A 13,756-nucleotide genomic window follows, 5' to 3' on the forward strand; every position below is an offset into this window, starting at 1 on the left:
TATGGAACTAATATTTTTATTTCTATAAACTATATTTTCTAATTGATGTAAATGCTTATTGCATAATTTAGTATAAGCTAAAGTAATAAGCGGTTGATTTTAAAGTTAGTAAAACGCACGTTGATTAATAGCGTGTAACTGTTTCAGATATTGGCGACGAAATAAGCGAAGCATTAGCACGAGCCAGATGTAAGTCAAATGTTTTGAGAATAATTACATTATTTAATAAGAAAACTAATAGGAATAGTTAGAGGAAAAATTACAACAAATAATTTAAATAATAACTGCAAACAATGTCCTCGGGTCACGTGACCCAATACTAGATTTTTCTAAAACTTTTACAACAAATAGCGTTATATATTTAGCATTCATGTTAACTCTTCCGGTACATTTTTGATCAATTTTTTACTAATAAATAATACCAATATGTGACTGTATCATCTTATTGTCATTATTTTTATTTTATAACAGCTAAAAATACCTTAAGCGGGTCGAGTGTAATACATATGTTACAATAATTATTCATTATATTTTAATAACAGCTGAAAACGTAGGTAGTGGGTCCAGTGAAGCAATTGCCAATTCTGAAGGTAAATTATACTGATCAATATTCCGCAGTTTAGTAATGTAGATTTTCGGTGATTGTTTACTGCTTATTTTTATGTATACAACGCCTGTTAAGTACACAACGCACGAAGCATAAACTTTGTCGTTTTTAACTTGTTCGAAACTTAAATTAAATCGTAAAAAATAGAAGAAGAAGAAGAAATATACTTTATTGTCCATACAAGTTAATATACAAGTTATCTTAAAATTAAAACTTATAATATTATGCACAAAGATGGTCTTAGGTAAAAAAAATAATAATAAAAACAAAGTGAAACCTACAATCTAATAATATAATAATAATAATACTTTTTTCTTGCTTTTCTATAAATACAATATCTTCATTTCATAACACCAGAAGCATATATGTCACAAGTATGAAGTTGTGCGAAGCGTATATGAGTTCATAATATAAAATTGTATGCTCTACAGTCTCAACAAGATAATTGTATAATTACAATAGGAATTACAAAATTGGTGAACTTATACCTAATTCGATGAAACAGTATTATACTATACCGTTCCTTTATAATTTAATAACAGCTAAAAATAGTAGTAGCAGGTAGCGGGTCTAGTTAAACAATTACTAACACTGATGATTTTTTTTATTTGCCAGAATATCATGATATATTTCCAATTCATATAAATATAATCGCATTTTACATAATGATTGTTTATAATTTAACAACAGCTGAAAACGAAGGCAGCGGGACCAGTGAAGCAATAGCTAATTCTGAAGGTATTGTAGTAAACAAATTTAAATTTTTTGATTTACAACCGCTGATTTTTAACAGCTTGGTTTTATGCAGCTATTTGATATTTCATACGCAACATAAAAATGTCATAAGTTAGTACTCTTCCAAAGCGTAAATGTGACCGTAAATTTATATTGTTCGCTATCACAGACTGCACGCACTAGGCACAACAACAAAAAATGACTGTTCAACAAATATTATTTAATGTGGATGTAATACCGATGAATATTTCGCATATTTGTTATTTAGATTTTCGGTGAATTTTATTGCTTATGTTTATGTATACAACGCCTATTAAATCCACAACTAACGCATAAACTTTGTCTTTCTTAACTTGTAATGTATTTTAAATCGTAAAAAAATTATTCTTGCCCTACGGAATCCATTTACTTGGCATAACAATGGAACATATAATATTAATAATTAGTTTTGTATATGGTCTCACTTTGCAATAACTATTGTATGTAATTTAATCACAGCGGAAAACATGGGTAGTGGAACAAGTCAAGCAATCGCCAATTCTCAAGGTAATAAATAGTGAATATTTTTTGAACAAGTAACATTGATTTTGGTTCGTTTTTTCTTGCTTACCTTTTCGCTTGCTTATGTACAAGTAGCTAATTGAATTAAATTCATATCTACTTGTAAACTTTTCCGAAGCAGAAATTAAGCAATAAACTTTATTTACGGTATTATTTTATTACGGTATTTGTCACAACATCGCGCAAGATTAATAAATAATAATTAGTGTAAGTAAATTCGTATTTTACAATAATGATTTTTTACTATTTGATAACAGCTGAAAACGAAGGTAGCGGATCCAGTGTATCAATCGCCAATTCTGAAGGTACTTTAACTAATATCGATTTTTTTTGAGTTTTGTATTGCTTACCTTTATGTTGCTAATTGAGTTGAATTCATAAATCTTAACTTCTCCGATGCAGAAAAGAATCGATACACGCTCTTTAATCTATAACACATTATTTACATTCGTGTGTCCCATACTTCATTTTTTAACACAATATCATATAATAATTTAAAAAATATTATTTTATAACACATTTAAATATACAATTAATATTAATAATCGTATAAATAATATTTATTAGACACAATCATATTTCATACATATAAAGTTTACCCTGAATCCTGCACTAGCAGAACTATGTTGCAGAAGCAGAAGGAAGGATTCCTTTGATTACATGTTACTTATGCCATTATGCAGATTTTTCCATTCAGCCTGTAATATCTCACTACTGGGAATAGGCCTATTTCCTCATGTAGGAGAAAGATCAGAGCTTAATGCACTACGCTGCTTCAATGCGGGTTCGCGGATATATTCGCTACTATAAGTAACGATCGCTATCAGGTGTACCGTGTCAGGTGACCGGTGGCTTAACGTGGTCTCCCACGTGAAACCCACAAGGACTGCACCAACACCTAGACCACGGTAAACACCTGTATGATCAATACAAATATTTGTCATGTGGATCGAATCCGCAACAGTCACAAAACAGTGCTGTGACCGCTAACGCGTCGTTATTCATCGTCGTCCTTAGGAATTAAATTATATTAAATTAACCTTCTAATCCTAGCTAAAGTAGTAATATGGAAGTTTTAATTAAGTCGTTTATCCAAGAATACACCTTAAAACTTCATAGAATTTAATTTATGAAGTGTTGCACAATGACAGTTAGTTATCAGCGATACGGTTGCAAGTATATGTATGTATTTTAAGTATAAAATTATGTAACAATTTATCCGAGGCTAATTTGCTGAAGCGTTGATATTTCGACTTAAAAACATTCAAGGACAGCAATCTTTCCTCCAGCTAGGCTCTGATTCTAGCAAGGCTATTTTCAGCTTTGATTTATACAGTATACTAAATTCTTCCATGAAATATCTATATATATATCTATATTATATCTATAGTATCATCAGCAAACATTGCTATTTCAACGATACATTGAGCAACTACATTACAGAGTTCATTGATATTAATAAGAAATAAAAAAGGAAAAAGAGTGCTGCCCTGTGGAACACAAAACCATTCAAATATTGTGTTCTATCCGGTAAATAATCCGCGAACTATACAAGAACCACACATTTCATGCCAAGATTTACGATTTAGGAGTATTGGTAACGAAGCCGTGTCGAATGCTTTTTGAATTTTTAGGAAAACTCCCAAACACTTGTCGCTCTTGTCTAAATACATCATCATCATTCATCATCATTACAGCCTATTGCAGTCCACTGCTGGACAAAGGCCTCCACAAGCTCGCGCCAAAATGGTGCGAACTCATGTGTTTTGCCCATAGTCACCACGCTGGGCAGGCGGATTGGTGACCGCAGGGCTGGCTTTGTCGCACCGAAGACGCTGCTGCCCGTCTTCGGCCTGTGTATTTCAAAGCCAACAGTTGGATGGTTATCCCGCCATCGGTTGGCTTTTAAAGTTCCAAGGTAGTAGTGGAACTGTGTAATCCCTTAGTCGCATCTTACGACACCCACGGGAAGAGAGGGGGTGGCTATATTCTTTGATGCCGTAGCCACACAGCATTGTCTAAATACGTTACTATAATATTATTAATCTTAACACTGCGTTGTCCATTGATTTACTTTTCCTAAAGCCAAATTGATAATTGCAACATATAAGCAACTCATACTTTACTTAATTTCACAATAGTGATGCTTTGTAATTTTATAACAGCTGAAAATGAAGGTAGTGGGTCGAGTGAAGCAATAGCCAATTCTGAAGGTAATTTAGTTTTCTGTATTCAAATTAAAAAAATGATTGCCGCTTTGGATTGTTTTATTTTGTAGAACTAGTTGTATTTTAATGTGTGATCTAAAAATGTCGTAAGTCTGTACTGCTCCGAAGCATAGACAGGTCCGTAATATTTTATTGGCAATGGCCAAAGAATTGATTAACTGAACATACCAATAAAACAATAACTGGTCAATAAATATTAATTAATGTAGTAGACGTACTTATATGTTACAAAAATAATTCCTTATATTTTATACAGCTGAAAACCAAGGGAGCGGGTCCAGTGAAGCAATTGCCAATTCTGAAGGTAATCTTAGAAACAAATATTTTTTCTTTAAAATCTTGATGACATTACTTACGTCATTAGCATTCTTTTTCACCCTCAAAATTATTAACTGATAGATATAGGTGCCACAATAAAAGCAAAAAAGCTTAAGCTTTTTTACCGACATCAAAAAAGGAGGAAATTTTTCAATTCGACTGCAATTGATCGATTTATGTCTCCTACCTTTTACTTTTTAACGGGAGTACCGATTTTAAAATTCTTTTTTTAATCGAAAGCTGGTGCTTGTCTTTTAACTTTTAGGGTCATTCCTTATGATATTTAATCAATTAGATGATATATTTTTAACTGTCTTTGTAGTATTATTTGTCGAAATAAATTGAAGTCGGTTTTTTTCGTTTGCCACAAACAATTATGTTTTTTAACTCGCAGCTGAAACATCCAGTAGACCCAGCAATCCAAGCGGCCCAAGTAATCCAGGAAGTTCTCCCGGAAATTCAGGAAATCCAAGCAGTCCTGGTAGTTCACCCAGTGGACCTAGCAACCCAAGCGGCCCAAGTAATCCAGGCAGTTCTCCCAGAAATTCAGGCAATCCAAACAGTCCCGGTAGTTCACCCAGTAGACCTAGCAACCCAAGCGGCCCAAGTAATCCAGGAAGTTCTCCCGGAAATTCGGGCAACCCAAGTCGTCCTGGTAGTTCTTCCGGAAGACCCAACAACCCAAGTGGGCCTAGTAACCCAGGAAATTCTCCCGGAAATTCAGGCAATCCAAGCAGTCCCGGTAGTTCACCCAGTAGACCTAGCAACCCAAGCGGCCCAAGTAATCCAGGAAGTTCTCCCGGAAATTCGGGCAACCCAAGTCGTCCTGGTAGTTCTTCCGGAGGACCCAACTACCCAAGTGGGCCTAGTAACCCAGGAAATTCTCCCGGCAATTCGGGCAACCCAAACAGTTCTGGTAGCTCTCCCGGTGGACCCAACAATCCAAGTGGCCCCAGTAACCCAGGAAGTTCCCCCGGAAATTCTGGAAATCCAAGCAGTCCCGGTAGTTCACCTGGTGGATCCAGCAACCCAAGTGGCCCCAGTAACCCAGGGAGTTCTCCCGGAAATTCAGGCAACCCAAACAGTCCTGGCAGTTCTCCTGGTGGACCCAACAATCCAAGTGGCCCCAGTAACCCAGGAAGTTCTCCCGGGAATTCGGGCAACCCAAGCAGTCCCGGCAATTCTCCCAGTGGTTCCAGCAATCCAAGTGGGCCCAGTAATCCAGGAACTTCGCCCGGCAATTCAGGCAACCCAAGCAGTCCTGGTGGTTATCCCGGTGAACCCAACAACCCAAGTAGCCCTACTAACCCAGGAAGTTCTCCCGGCAATTCGGGCAACCCAAACAGTTCTGGTAGCTCTCCCGGTGGACCCAACAATCCAAGTGGCCCCAGTAACCCAGGAAGTTCCCCCGGAAATTCTGGAAATCCAAGCAATCCCGGTAGTTCACCTGGTGGATCCAGCAACCCAAGTGGCCCCAGTAACCCAGGGAGTTCTCCCGGAAATTCAGGCAACCCAAACAGTCCTGGCAGTTCTCCTGGTAGTTCCAGCAATCCAAGTGGCCCTAGTAGCCCAGGAAGTACTCCCGGAAATTCGGGCAACCCAAGCAGTCCTGGTAGTTTACCTGGTGGACCTAACAACCCAAGTGGCCCCAGTAACCCAGGAAGTTCCCCCGGAAATTCGGGAAATCCAAGCAGTCCTGGTAGTTCACCCAGTGGACCTAACAACCCAAGCGGCCCAAGTAATCCAGGCAGTTCTCCCGGAAATTCAGGCAATCCAAACAGTCCCGGTAGTTCACCCAGTAGACCTAGCAACCCAAGCGGCCCAAGTAATCCAGGAAGTTCTCCCGGAAATTCAGGCAATCCAAACAGTCCCGGTAGTTCACCCAGCAGACCTAGCAACCCAAGCGGCCCAAGTAATCCAGGAAGTTCTCCTGGAAATTCGGGCAACCCAAGTCGTCCTGGTAGTTCTTCCGGAAGACCCAACAATCCAAGTAGCCCCAGTAACCCAGGAAGTTCCCCCGGAAATTCGGGAAATCCAAGCAGTCCCGGTAGTTCACCTGGTGGATCCAGCAACCCAAGTGGCCCCAGTAACCCAGGAAGTTCTCCCGGAAATTCAGGCAACTCAAACAGTCCTGGCAGTTCTCCTGGTAGTTCCAGCAATCCAAGTGGCCCTAGTAGCCCAGGAAGTACTCCCGGAAATTCGGGCAACCCAAGCAGTCCTGGTAGTTCACCCGGTGGACCTAACAACCCAAGTGGCCCCAGTAACCCAGGAAGTTCTCCCGGGAATTCGGGCAACCCAAGCAGTCCCGGCAATTCTCCCAGTGGTTCCAGCAACCCAGGTATTTATGTATATTATTAAAAATTTATTTATATTATGAAAGTTTTTTGCGCCTATGCGTTGTCTTCTTACACACTACTAGCAGTTTGAAATAATTCAGTGATAATAATTCAATTCAACTTGCTGTGTGGTTACGGCAGTAAAGAATATAACCATGTGTTGCCCATAGTCACCACACCGGGCAGACGGGTTAGTGACCGCTGGGCTGGCTTTGTCGTACTAAAGACGCTGCTACCCGTCTTCGGCCTGTGTATTTCAAAACCAGATGGTTATCCCGACATCGGTCAGCTTAATAAGTTCCAAGGTGGTTAGTAGAACCTTAGTCGCCTCTTATGACACCCACGGGAAGAGGGGAGGTGGCTATATTCCTTACTGCCGTAACCACACAGCTTATCAGCTTGTTGTTGTCTAACTTAGAACTTATAAATTCCACAAGTTTATTAACATTTTCCGTGACTAAAACCGCATTGATTTACCGATAATTTTTTTTTTTTTTAAATATGTTACTAAACGGATGTTGATGATTTTCTCAAGACTTTTAGACATCGCTGGTAACTCATGGTCATCGATGGAAATCGACGTATAGAGAGATATTTATTAAATACGACTTCTGTCTCCGTTCTTATAAACTGCGATTACTTCTGATCGTTTTAGGGAATCAAGGAAAACTCCAGCTCCCAAACAATCGTTGAAAATATTTTGCGGAGTGTTAGTGTTCTAATTAATTGTAGATTCTGAGATTTTTTTTGTTGACAGATTTTACCAGCTCACGGCTACCCACGCCTATAAAATAGTCGTTTTCATCATGCAGCGATTGATTAGGAAAAGATGAGCTATTTAACTGTACTTTAGGGTGTGTGTAGTTTTGAATGTGTGTGTGATGTTTTTGATTACTTTCCATAATGTTTTGTTATCTATCCGTGTTTCTATTATTTGGGATTTTTCTTAATTTTTTATGTTCGCAATAAATTGTTACATATACAAATACTCTTTATTGTACACTATCAGAGAAAAATAATTTTACACCGAAAAAGAACATATAGACATGTACAAAAGGCGGACATACATACATATATTTCTGTATCGTTTATAGGTTATTTTTGAGACTTCGTTATCCGGATCAGTGTTAGTTTTTTTGTTGTGTAATCGGTCCCTGTTTCGCATGTATCGTAGTAGTCCAGTCTAGACAGTGTTATAAGTTTTGTATTCCTTTCTATAACATTTTGTAAGTATTGTGATAGTAGGTATTGTAAACTAGTATTAGGGTTATTTGTTTTATAAATGGGATCGAAATTTATTTTTCGTACATACGTCATATGCTAATCTTTTATCGTCAATTTTCATTCGCGTATATACGTGTATTTTTTAAATTTAAACAAAATAAAATGGGGTGGTGGTCATTAAGTGATGCGTTTGGGACTATGATAATAGATGAAACTTTAGTTTTAATAAGGAAATGGTCAATGCATGTCTGGTGAACACTGCATATAACTAACATATGCGCTGGAAGGAGGCCGTGCGAAAGTAGCTAAGGTTAGATTTTGTTAAAGTGTAAGAGGGCGATCTGTATAAAGCAAATATGGCAGCATGTATTCCTATGGTGGCTAGTAGGCAATTATATTCATGTAACACTGGTTCAATTATAGTTAGGTTAATAGTATATTTATAGTAGATAACTACTCCGTCATTTTGTAAGGGTTTTAGTTTTGTTGCTGAGTAAGAATAGCCTGGTAGGTAGGTTAGGGAATACAGTTGAGCTTTTGAGCCACAGCTCACATATAAATCTAATCACTAAAATCTGATAATTTTAGTTTAAGTCGTTAGAGTAAAACTACGTACGTTACGTACGTTAGAGTAAAACTACGTATATTTTGTGTCAATATAAGTAGGTAGATGGTAGGTAGTCAGACGAAGAAGTAATAATAATTTGACATTCCTCAAGCGTAGCGATTTGTGAGTGAGGTAATTTAAATACAATATTGTATTGTATTGTCAACTATCATTCATTATGCATCTCTTTATTTTTAAACTTAAATGTGATTCTGAATGTTTAATATACGTATGTAACTATATACTTTTATCATAGTAAAAGATTCTACGTAATATCGATCTTAACTCGCCTTCTTATCGGATGAAAATAATATTTCATTAAATAAAACATATTTCTGAACCAATAAGGTTATCATAAAATTTATTGTTGTAAAAGATAATAAAAATAATTCATTGTTACAATTCCACTGACTTGCTTACGAAATAAACGAAATTAGAATCGAAACACAAAAGTGTTATTAGAAAATATAGTGTGTTTATTTTATAAAAAGTGAATGTTAAATTATAACTACAATTTTTTTTAGAGAGCGATGAAGACGAAGATGACGAATCTACAAGCACAACGGGAACCGTTGTCATCGGTATTTATATGATTAAAATACTAATTGGAAAAAGAGTAACTAAACCTTAACCACGTTTTTAGTAAATTTGTTTTATATAACATGGTTAATGTAAATAATACGTAGAATCATTTTAAGGAGTACTTGTCCATTAACATATGCTAAAATTAGTACAATAATATCCTACATCTGATTATATAATTAATAATTGTAAACTTGACAAAAAAAAGTTATGTATATATTGTATTCATCTATTTTAGCTAACCACGAAGGTCCAGGAACGAGTGAAGTGGATGCAGGAGCTAGTGGTGAGAATAATGATCACTATTTGTAGCTGTGTGTAAAACCGTAATTTTTTTACGTATACATTTGTAATTTATATTAACATGACTGTATATATTTAAAAGCGGAAGGTAATGGAAAAGGAACAAGCAAAGCACAAACCAAAGCTACTGGTAAGTCAATTTTCGTTATTGACTTTCAAATTTAAAGTCAACTCTATCGGTGTGTTAATAATAGTACTTATTTTCTTTTATGTAATAGCAAAAACTGGAGGCAATGGAACAAGTATTGCACAGACAAGCGGTACAGGTGAGCTACATATTATATCTTTGTTAAAACGTTTTATTTAGCAATGACAATTTTAATATCGTAGCCATTATTTTGTGTTAAGAAATAAAATATTTTTGAGAAATAACAATGGAAACATTGTACCTATAATAAGGCTATTAAATAAATATGCAATCGATATCTTAAAAGATTATAACAGCTGATTTGTGATTTGTAGCTCCTTTTAAGCGCATAAGTTGCTTTGGAATAACGCTCTCCCATTCATTACACAATTGTATTTAAAGATACTTGAAGTAGTTTAAATTTAACTACTTATTAGTTTTAACAAAGCCGAGGATTTCATAGGAAGGTAATATCTATCGAGACACTATGATTTAGTATTCCTTAAATGTTGTGACTAAGTTAAGGTTACTGCATAACACTGAGTACAACATTCCCTAAGTTTGTTATGTACCTAATGTTTAGATGTTTACATTTTTTAAGTGATGACGCTTTTGCTAGCTTAACTTAAATTTTTTTTGTTAGTCTTTTTTTAAGAGTGTAGATATGTTTTTTGAGGTTCCTTAAGTGTGTATTAACACCTTATGGCGAAATAAATATTTTTCATTTCATTTCATTAGTTAAAAATTTGACAGTAAGCAAAATGCTATATATTTCACTCTAAATTACTTAAAATCTACAGTTCAAGTGTGAATGTTGGTGTCTGTGTTTATATCGATCAGGATGAATGTACATGAGTAATTGTTACACTGTGTTATCTACCTACCTGCATCTGGGTTTAGTATCATCAGAGCTCATTGTTTTGAGGACGTTAAGTAGCGATTTTTTGATGACTTTATTTTTTGATGACTTTTTGATGAGTTCACGCCATTTTTGGCGTGAACTTTTGGAAGCCTATGTCCAGTAGTGGATTGCGAAACGCTGCTGTAATTATGATGCTGTGATGAAGTAGCGACTTTTTACATTCATATCTTTTTATAATGTAAATATTCATTATTTTATTCACTTTATTGTAAAGTTTATGATCTTGAACACGGAATCATCTTACAAGAAAAATTGACATAGGCATATCAATAGGAACGACAAATCGTGTGCGTGTATTGCTTAGTTTGCCGACCTAATATTTAAGAAATTTGTATTCTAAAAATCGAACATAATAAGTACAGTTTCCTGACTAAATATAAAACTACAAAAAGTGTAAAGATCAGCGTTAGGGAATCGATAAAATTAAACAACACTACATTTAGTAGATATGTTAGCGCTTTCGAGTTCGACAAACTATATTTCAGTAGAAGCTCTAAACTTTTTTTTTTTTTTTTTTTTTTTTTTTTTTTTTTTTTTTTTTTTTTTTTTTTTTTTTTAATTTCATACCTCCGATATGTATGGTCGGAGCCTGTATCTACGTTGTACTCTTTCATTCCAGTTCTATCATTTATGCCTCTCGTACTTTCATTCCTCATACTAATTTCTTTCTCGCGTCCATCATCTTTCATACTCAGGGTGGGTTCCCAAACTATTTGCTTCCTAAGCTATTCTATCTTTCTTATTTTTACTATGCCTTTATTTTACAGGGTAAAGAAAACAAAGATTTTACTGGTTTATATTTTGCTTTTTACAATTTGTAGGCTTTGCGGTTTTTATCGGAGTTACTTTTCTTGAGATAATTCATTATCTCGTGAAAAGCTATATTTGAACATTGGTTGTAAGCTCTTAGTTATTTTTACAAATTACATGATCTTATTTCTACTTAATACTATTTTAACTAATTTATTTTATTTTAACAATTTCAATCTTAAGCTATTATACAGATTCCTTATCCTACGCAATAAATCTATGCTACCTAATTATATACAATTATATAATTGGAACATATTTACTTGCCATTTTGTGAGTACCACGTATCAATATTTTTTCAGCCGTTTCTAGGACAGGAATCAGGGTTTATACTGCTGCCTAAGTTAGCTTCATTCAACCTTCCATACATCTCTATTGCAAGATTCGGAGGACGCGCGATGTATCCCTCTTATTCTGCAGGAACTTTGTTCCACAACAAACTTATAAGTTTCTTCCAGATCCAGAGTCCCCGCAGAATGTCTCGCGCACTCTGTGCCAGGGATACGGAGACTTCTTTTGAATACACAGCTGTGCCGACTATCGCACCGTCAGCAATAAGCGACGGACGATCTCGCCAGCTCGTCCCACCTCCTTCTTACTGGGCAGTCACTGCTGAAGGCATTGTGCTGAATACTATCAAGTTTCGCTCTTCGGCAGTTCCTGCAGGAAGGCGGGTCTGATGCCGCGAGGTCCACGCAGTCCGCCTTGAGGTGCGGGCCGCCACAGTGGCTGCACGCGTCCTCCGTTTCCACACAGAACCTCTTGCTATGTCCGTAGGCGAGGCACCTCGAGCACTGGACCAGCGGGGACTGGTCCTCGGCCTTTACCCTCTGGAGGTCTATATGCACGTACGCCGCGTTGGTGATCCGATTCCAGAGGGGTGGTGATGTTTCCAACACCACGTGTGCCGTGTGCGGGTTCCTCGCCTTACGGCGGTAGCGCACTTTCACTCTGCAGGTCTTCTGGTCGAGACCGTCAAAGAGTTCCCGGTTCTGGTTCTTTAGGGCCTTGAGTATGTCATCGTCGGTGTTAACCGAGAGGACTCCCCGTAGAACCAGGAGCGGGTCCCTGTTCTGGACTTCTTCGACCAGAAGACCCTTCCCTTTCGCTTCCACTCGCTCTCTCACTTTTGCTCTTTCGGTGGTGGTGGCGAAAGCCATCACCACCTTCCTGTCTTTCGCCTTTCTTACACGCTCGACCTTGGTCCATCCTTCTTTGGCATCGACCGCTTCCCTCAATCTGGTGAGGACTTCCTCCCCGGTCATCTGATCATCCTCCGATGATACCACCAGAGAGTGGAGAGCGGCCGGCGCCTTTAGTGAGGGCCCAGATGTTATCGCCTCGGCGTAGGTTTTCGGAATAACTCCCGCCTCATGCTGTTTTTCAATGTTGGCTTTGATGTCCTTAACCATTTTTTGTATCTCAAGCAGGAGACGAGATTGCTCGTCGACCTTCTCTATAACCGCGCTATTCTGACACTTTTCCTGTTCATCAAGCTGGGCCTCTAAGGTTGTGATCATTACCTCGAACAATTCATGGGTATTCCTTAGGCCTGCTTCTAATGTTTCCCTTATTTCTTTTTTCAAAGTTTTTGCAGCGCCCAGGGCTTTTCTGGTCTCATCGAGGTTTTCCTTCTCCGCCTCCCTCCATGTCGTGAAAACTCTCCTCTTCGCATTGTAATAGCTGGCTTTTGGAATCTCTTTTCTCTTTATAAGGGGAGTCAGCCTTGTGTCCAGAGATTTTTGAACACTTCCCAACGAGGACTTGGGAGTTCGCGGAGTCACCGAAGTGCATGTCAACACTTGGGCTCTGCCAGAGACGTATAACCTTGAGCCTGACATACCGGAGGTGCGTCAAATAAAATTTTTCTAGTAGGTCCAATATATAAAAGACTAAAGAAATTTTTGTCAATTTTTTATATTAAATCTGCAATAGCAGGGGTAAATGATTGGTCAACCACTAAAATGAAGAGCAAATATGCCCGTATCTTAAGAATAAGCTAATACTAAACTTAAAACTATCAAAAAGTAGAGAAAACTCTACTTTTTGTCAAGGGCTCTAGGTAGAGTCACCACGCACGGTCAGTTACAGAGTCCTTTAGGAGGGCTTGTCAAAGGTGAAAACTGCGTCGCTCTACGACCAGTGGTTCCAGAGATATCTTATCTTCTAATTTTGCTCCTTCGCGATCGAAATCCTTCTACCAACTTCTTTAAAAAACAGAAATTCGATATCTTCGGAACCTCTGGCCGCAGAGCAGTGTGCGACGGCTCCCCGTGTCGGGCCTGTCAAGCTCTTTGACCTCCTGGTCTCGGATTTTGGGTTGGGGGGGGTTGACTTTACCCAGGGTCCCGAGCCCTACTACTGGACGGAGGTGATCGTGACTTGTGCAACAGCGA

General features: G+C 37.7%; 1 protein-coding gene across 1 annotated transcript; it reads left to right on the forward strand.

The window, feature by feature from the left end:
• Positions 1-4,046: 4,046 nt before the first annotated feature.
• Positions 4,047-9,247, forward strand: LOC123655828 (collagen alpha-1(III) chain-like). Its single transcript, XM_045591582.1, has 4 exons — positions 4,047-4,116; positions 4,388-4,435; positions 4,844-6,787; positions 9,141-9,247. The coding sequence occupies exons 1-4, from the start codon at positions 4,047-4,049 to the stop codon at positions 9,245-9,247; spliced, it is 2,169 nt and encodes a 722-aa protein (XP_045447538.1).
• Positions 9,248-13,756: the final 4,509 nt, after the last annotated feature.

The sequence above is a fragment of the Melitaea cinxia genome, chromosome 8 (genome assembly GCF_905220565.1).
Source record: "Melitaea cinxia chromosome 8, ilMelCinx1.1, whole genome shotgun sequence".
Classification (NCBI taxonomy): Eukaryota; Metazoa; Arthropoda; class Insecta; order Lepidoptera; family Nymphalidae; genus Melitaea; species Melitaea cinxia.

Coding starts and splice junctions, on each gene's coding strand:
- LOC123655828 (XM_045591582.1), top strand. CDS start 4,047: ATGCTTTGTAATTTTATAACAGCTGAAAATGAAGGTAGTGGGTCGAGT. Junction 4,117..4,387: donor AGCAATAGCCAATTCTGAAG/GTAATTTAGTTT, acceptor TATTTTATACAG/CTGAAAACCAAGGGAGCGGG. Junction 6,788..9,140: donor CAGTGGTTCCAGCAACCCAG/GTATTTATGTAT, acceptor AATTTTTTTTAG/AGAGCGATGAAGACGAAGAT.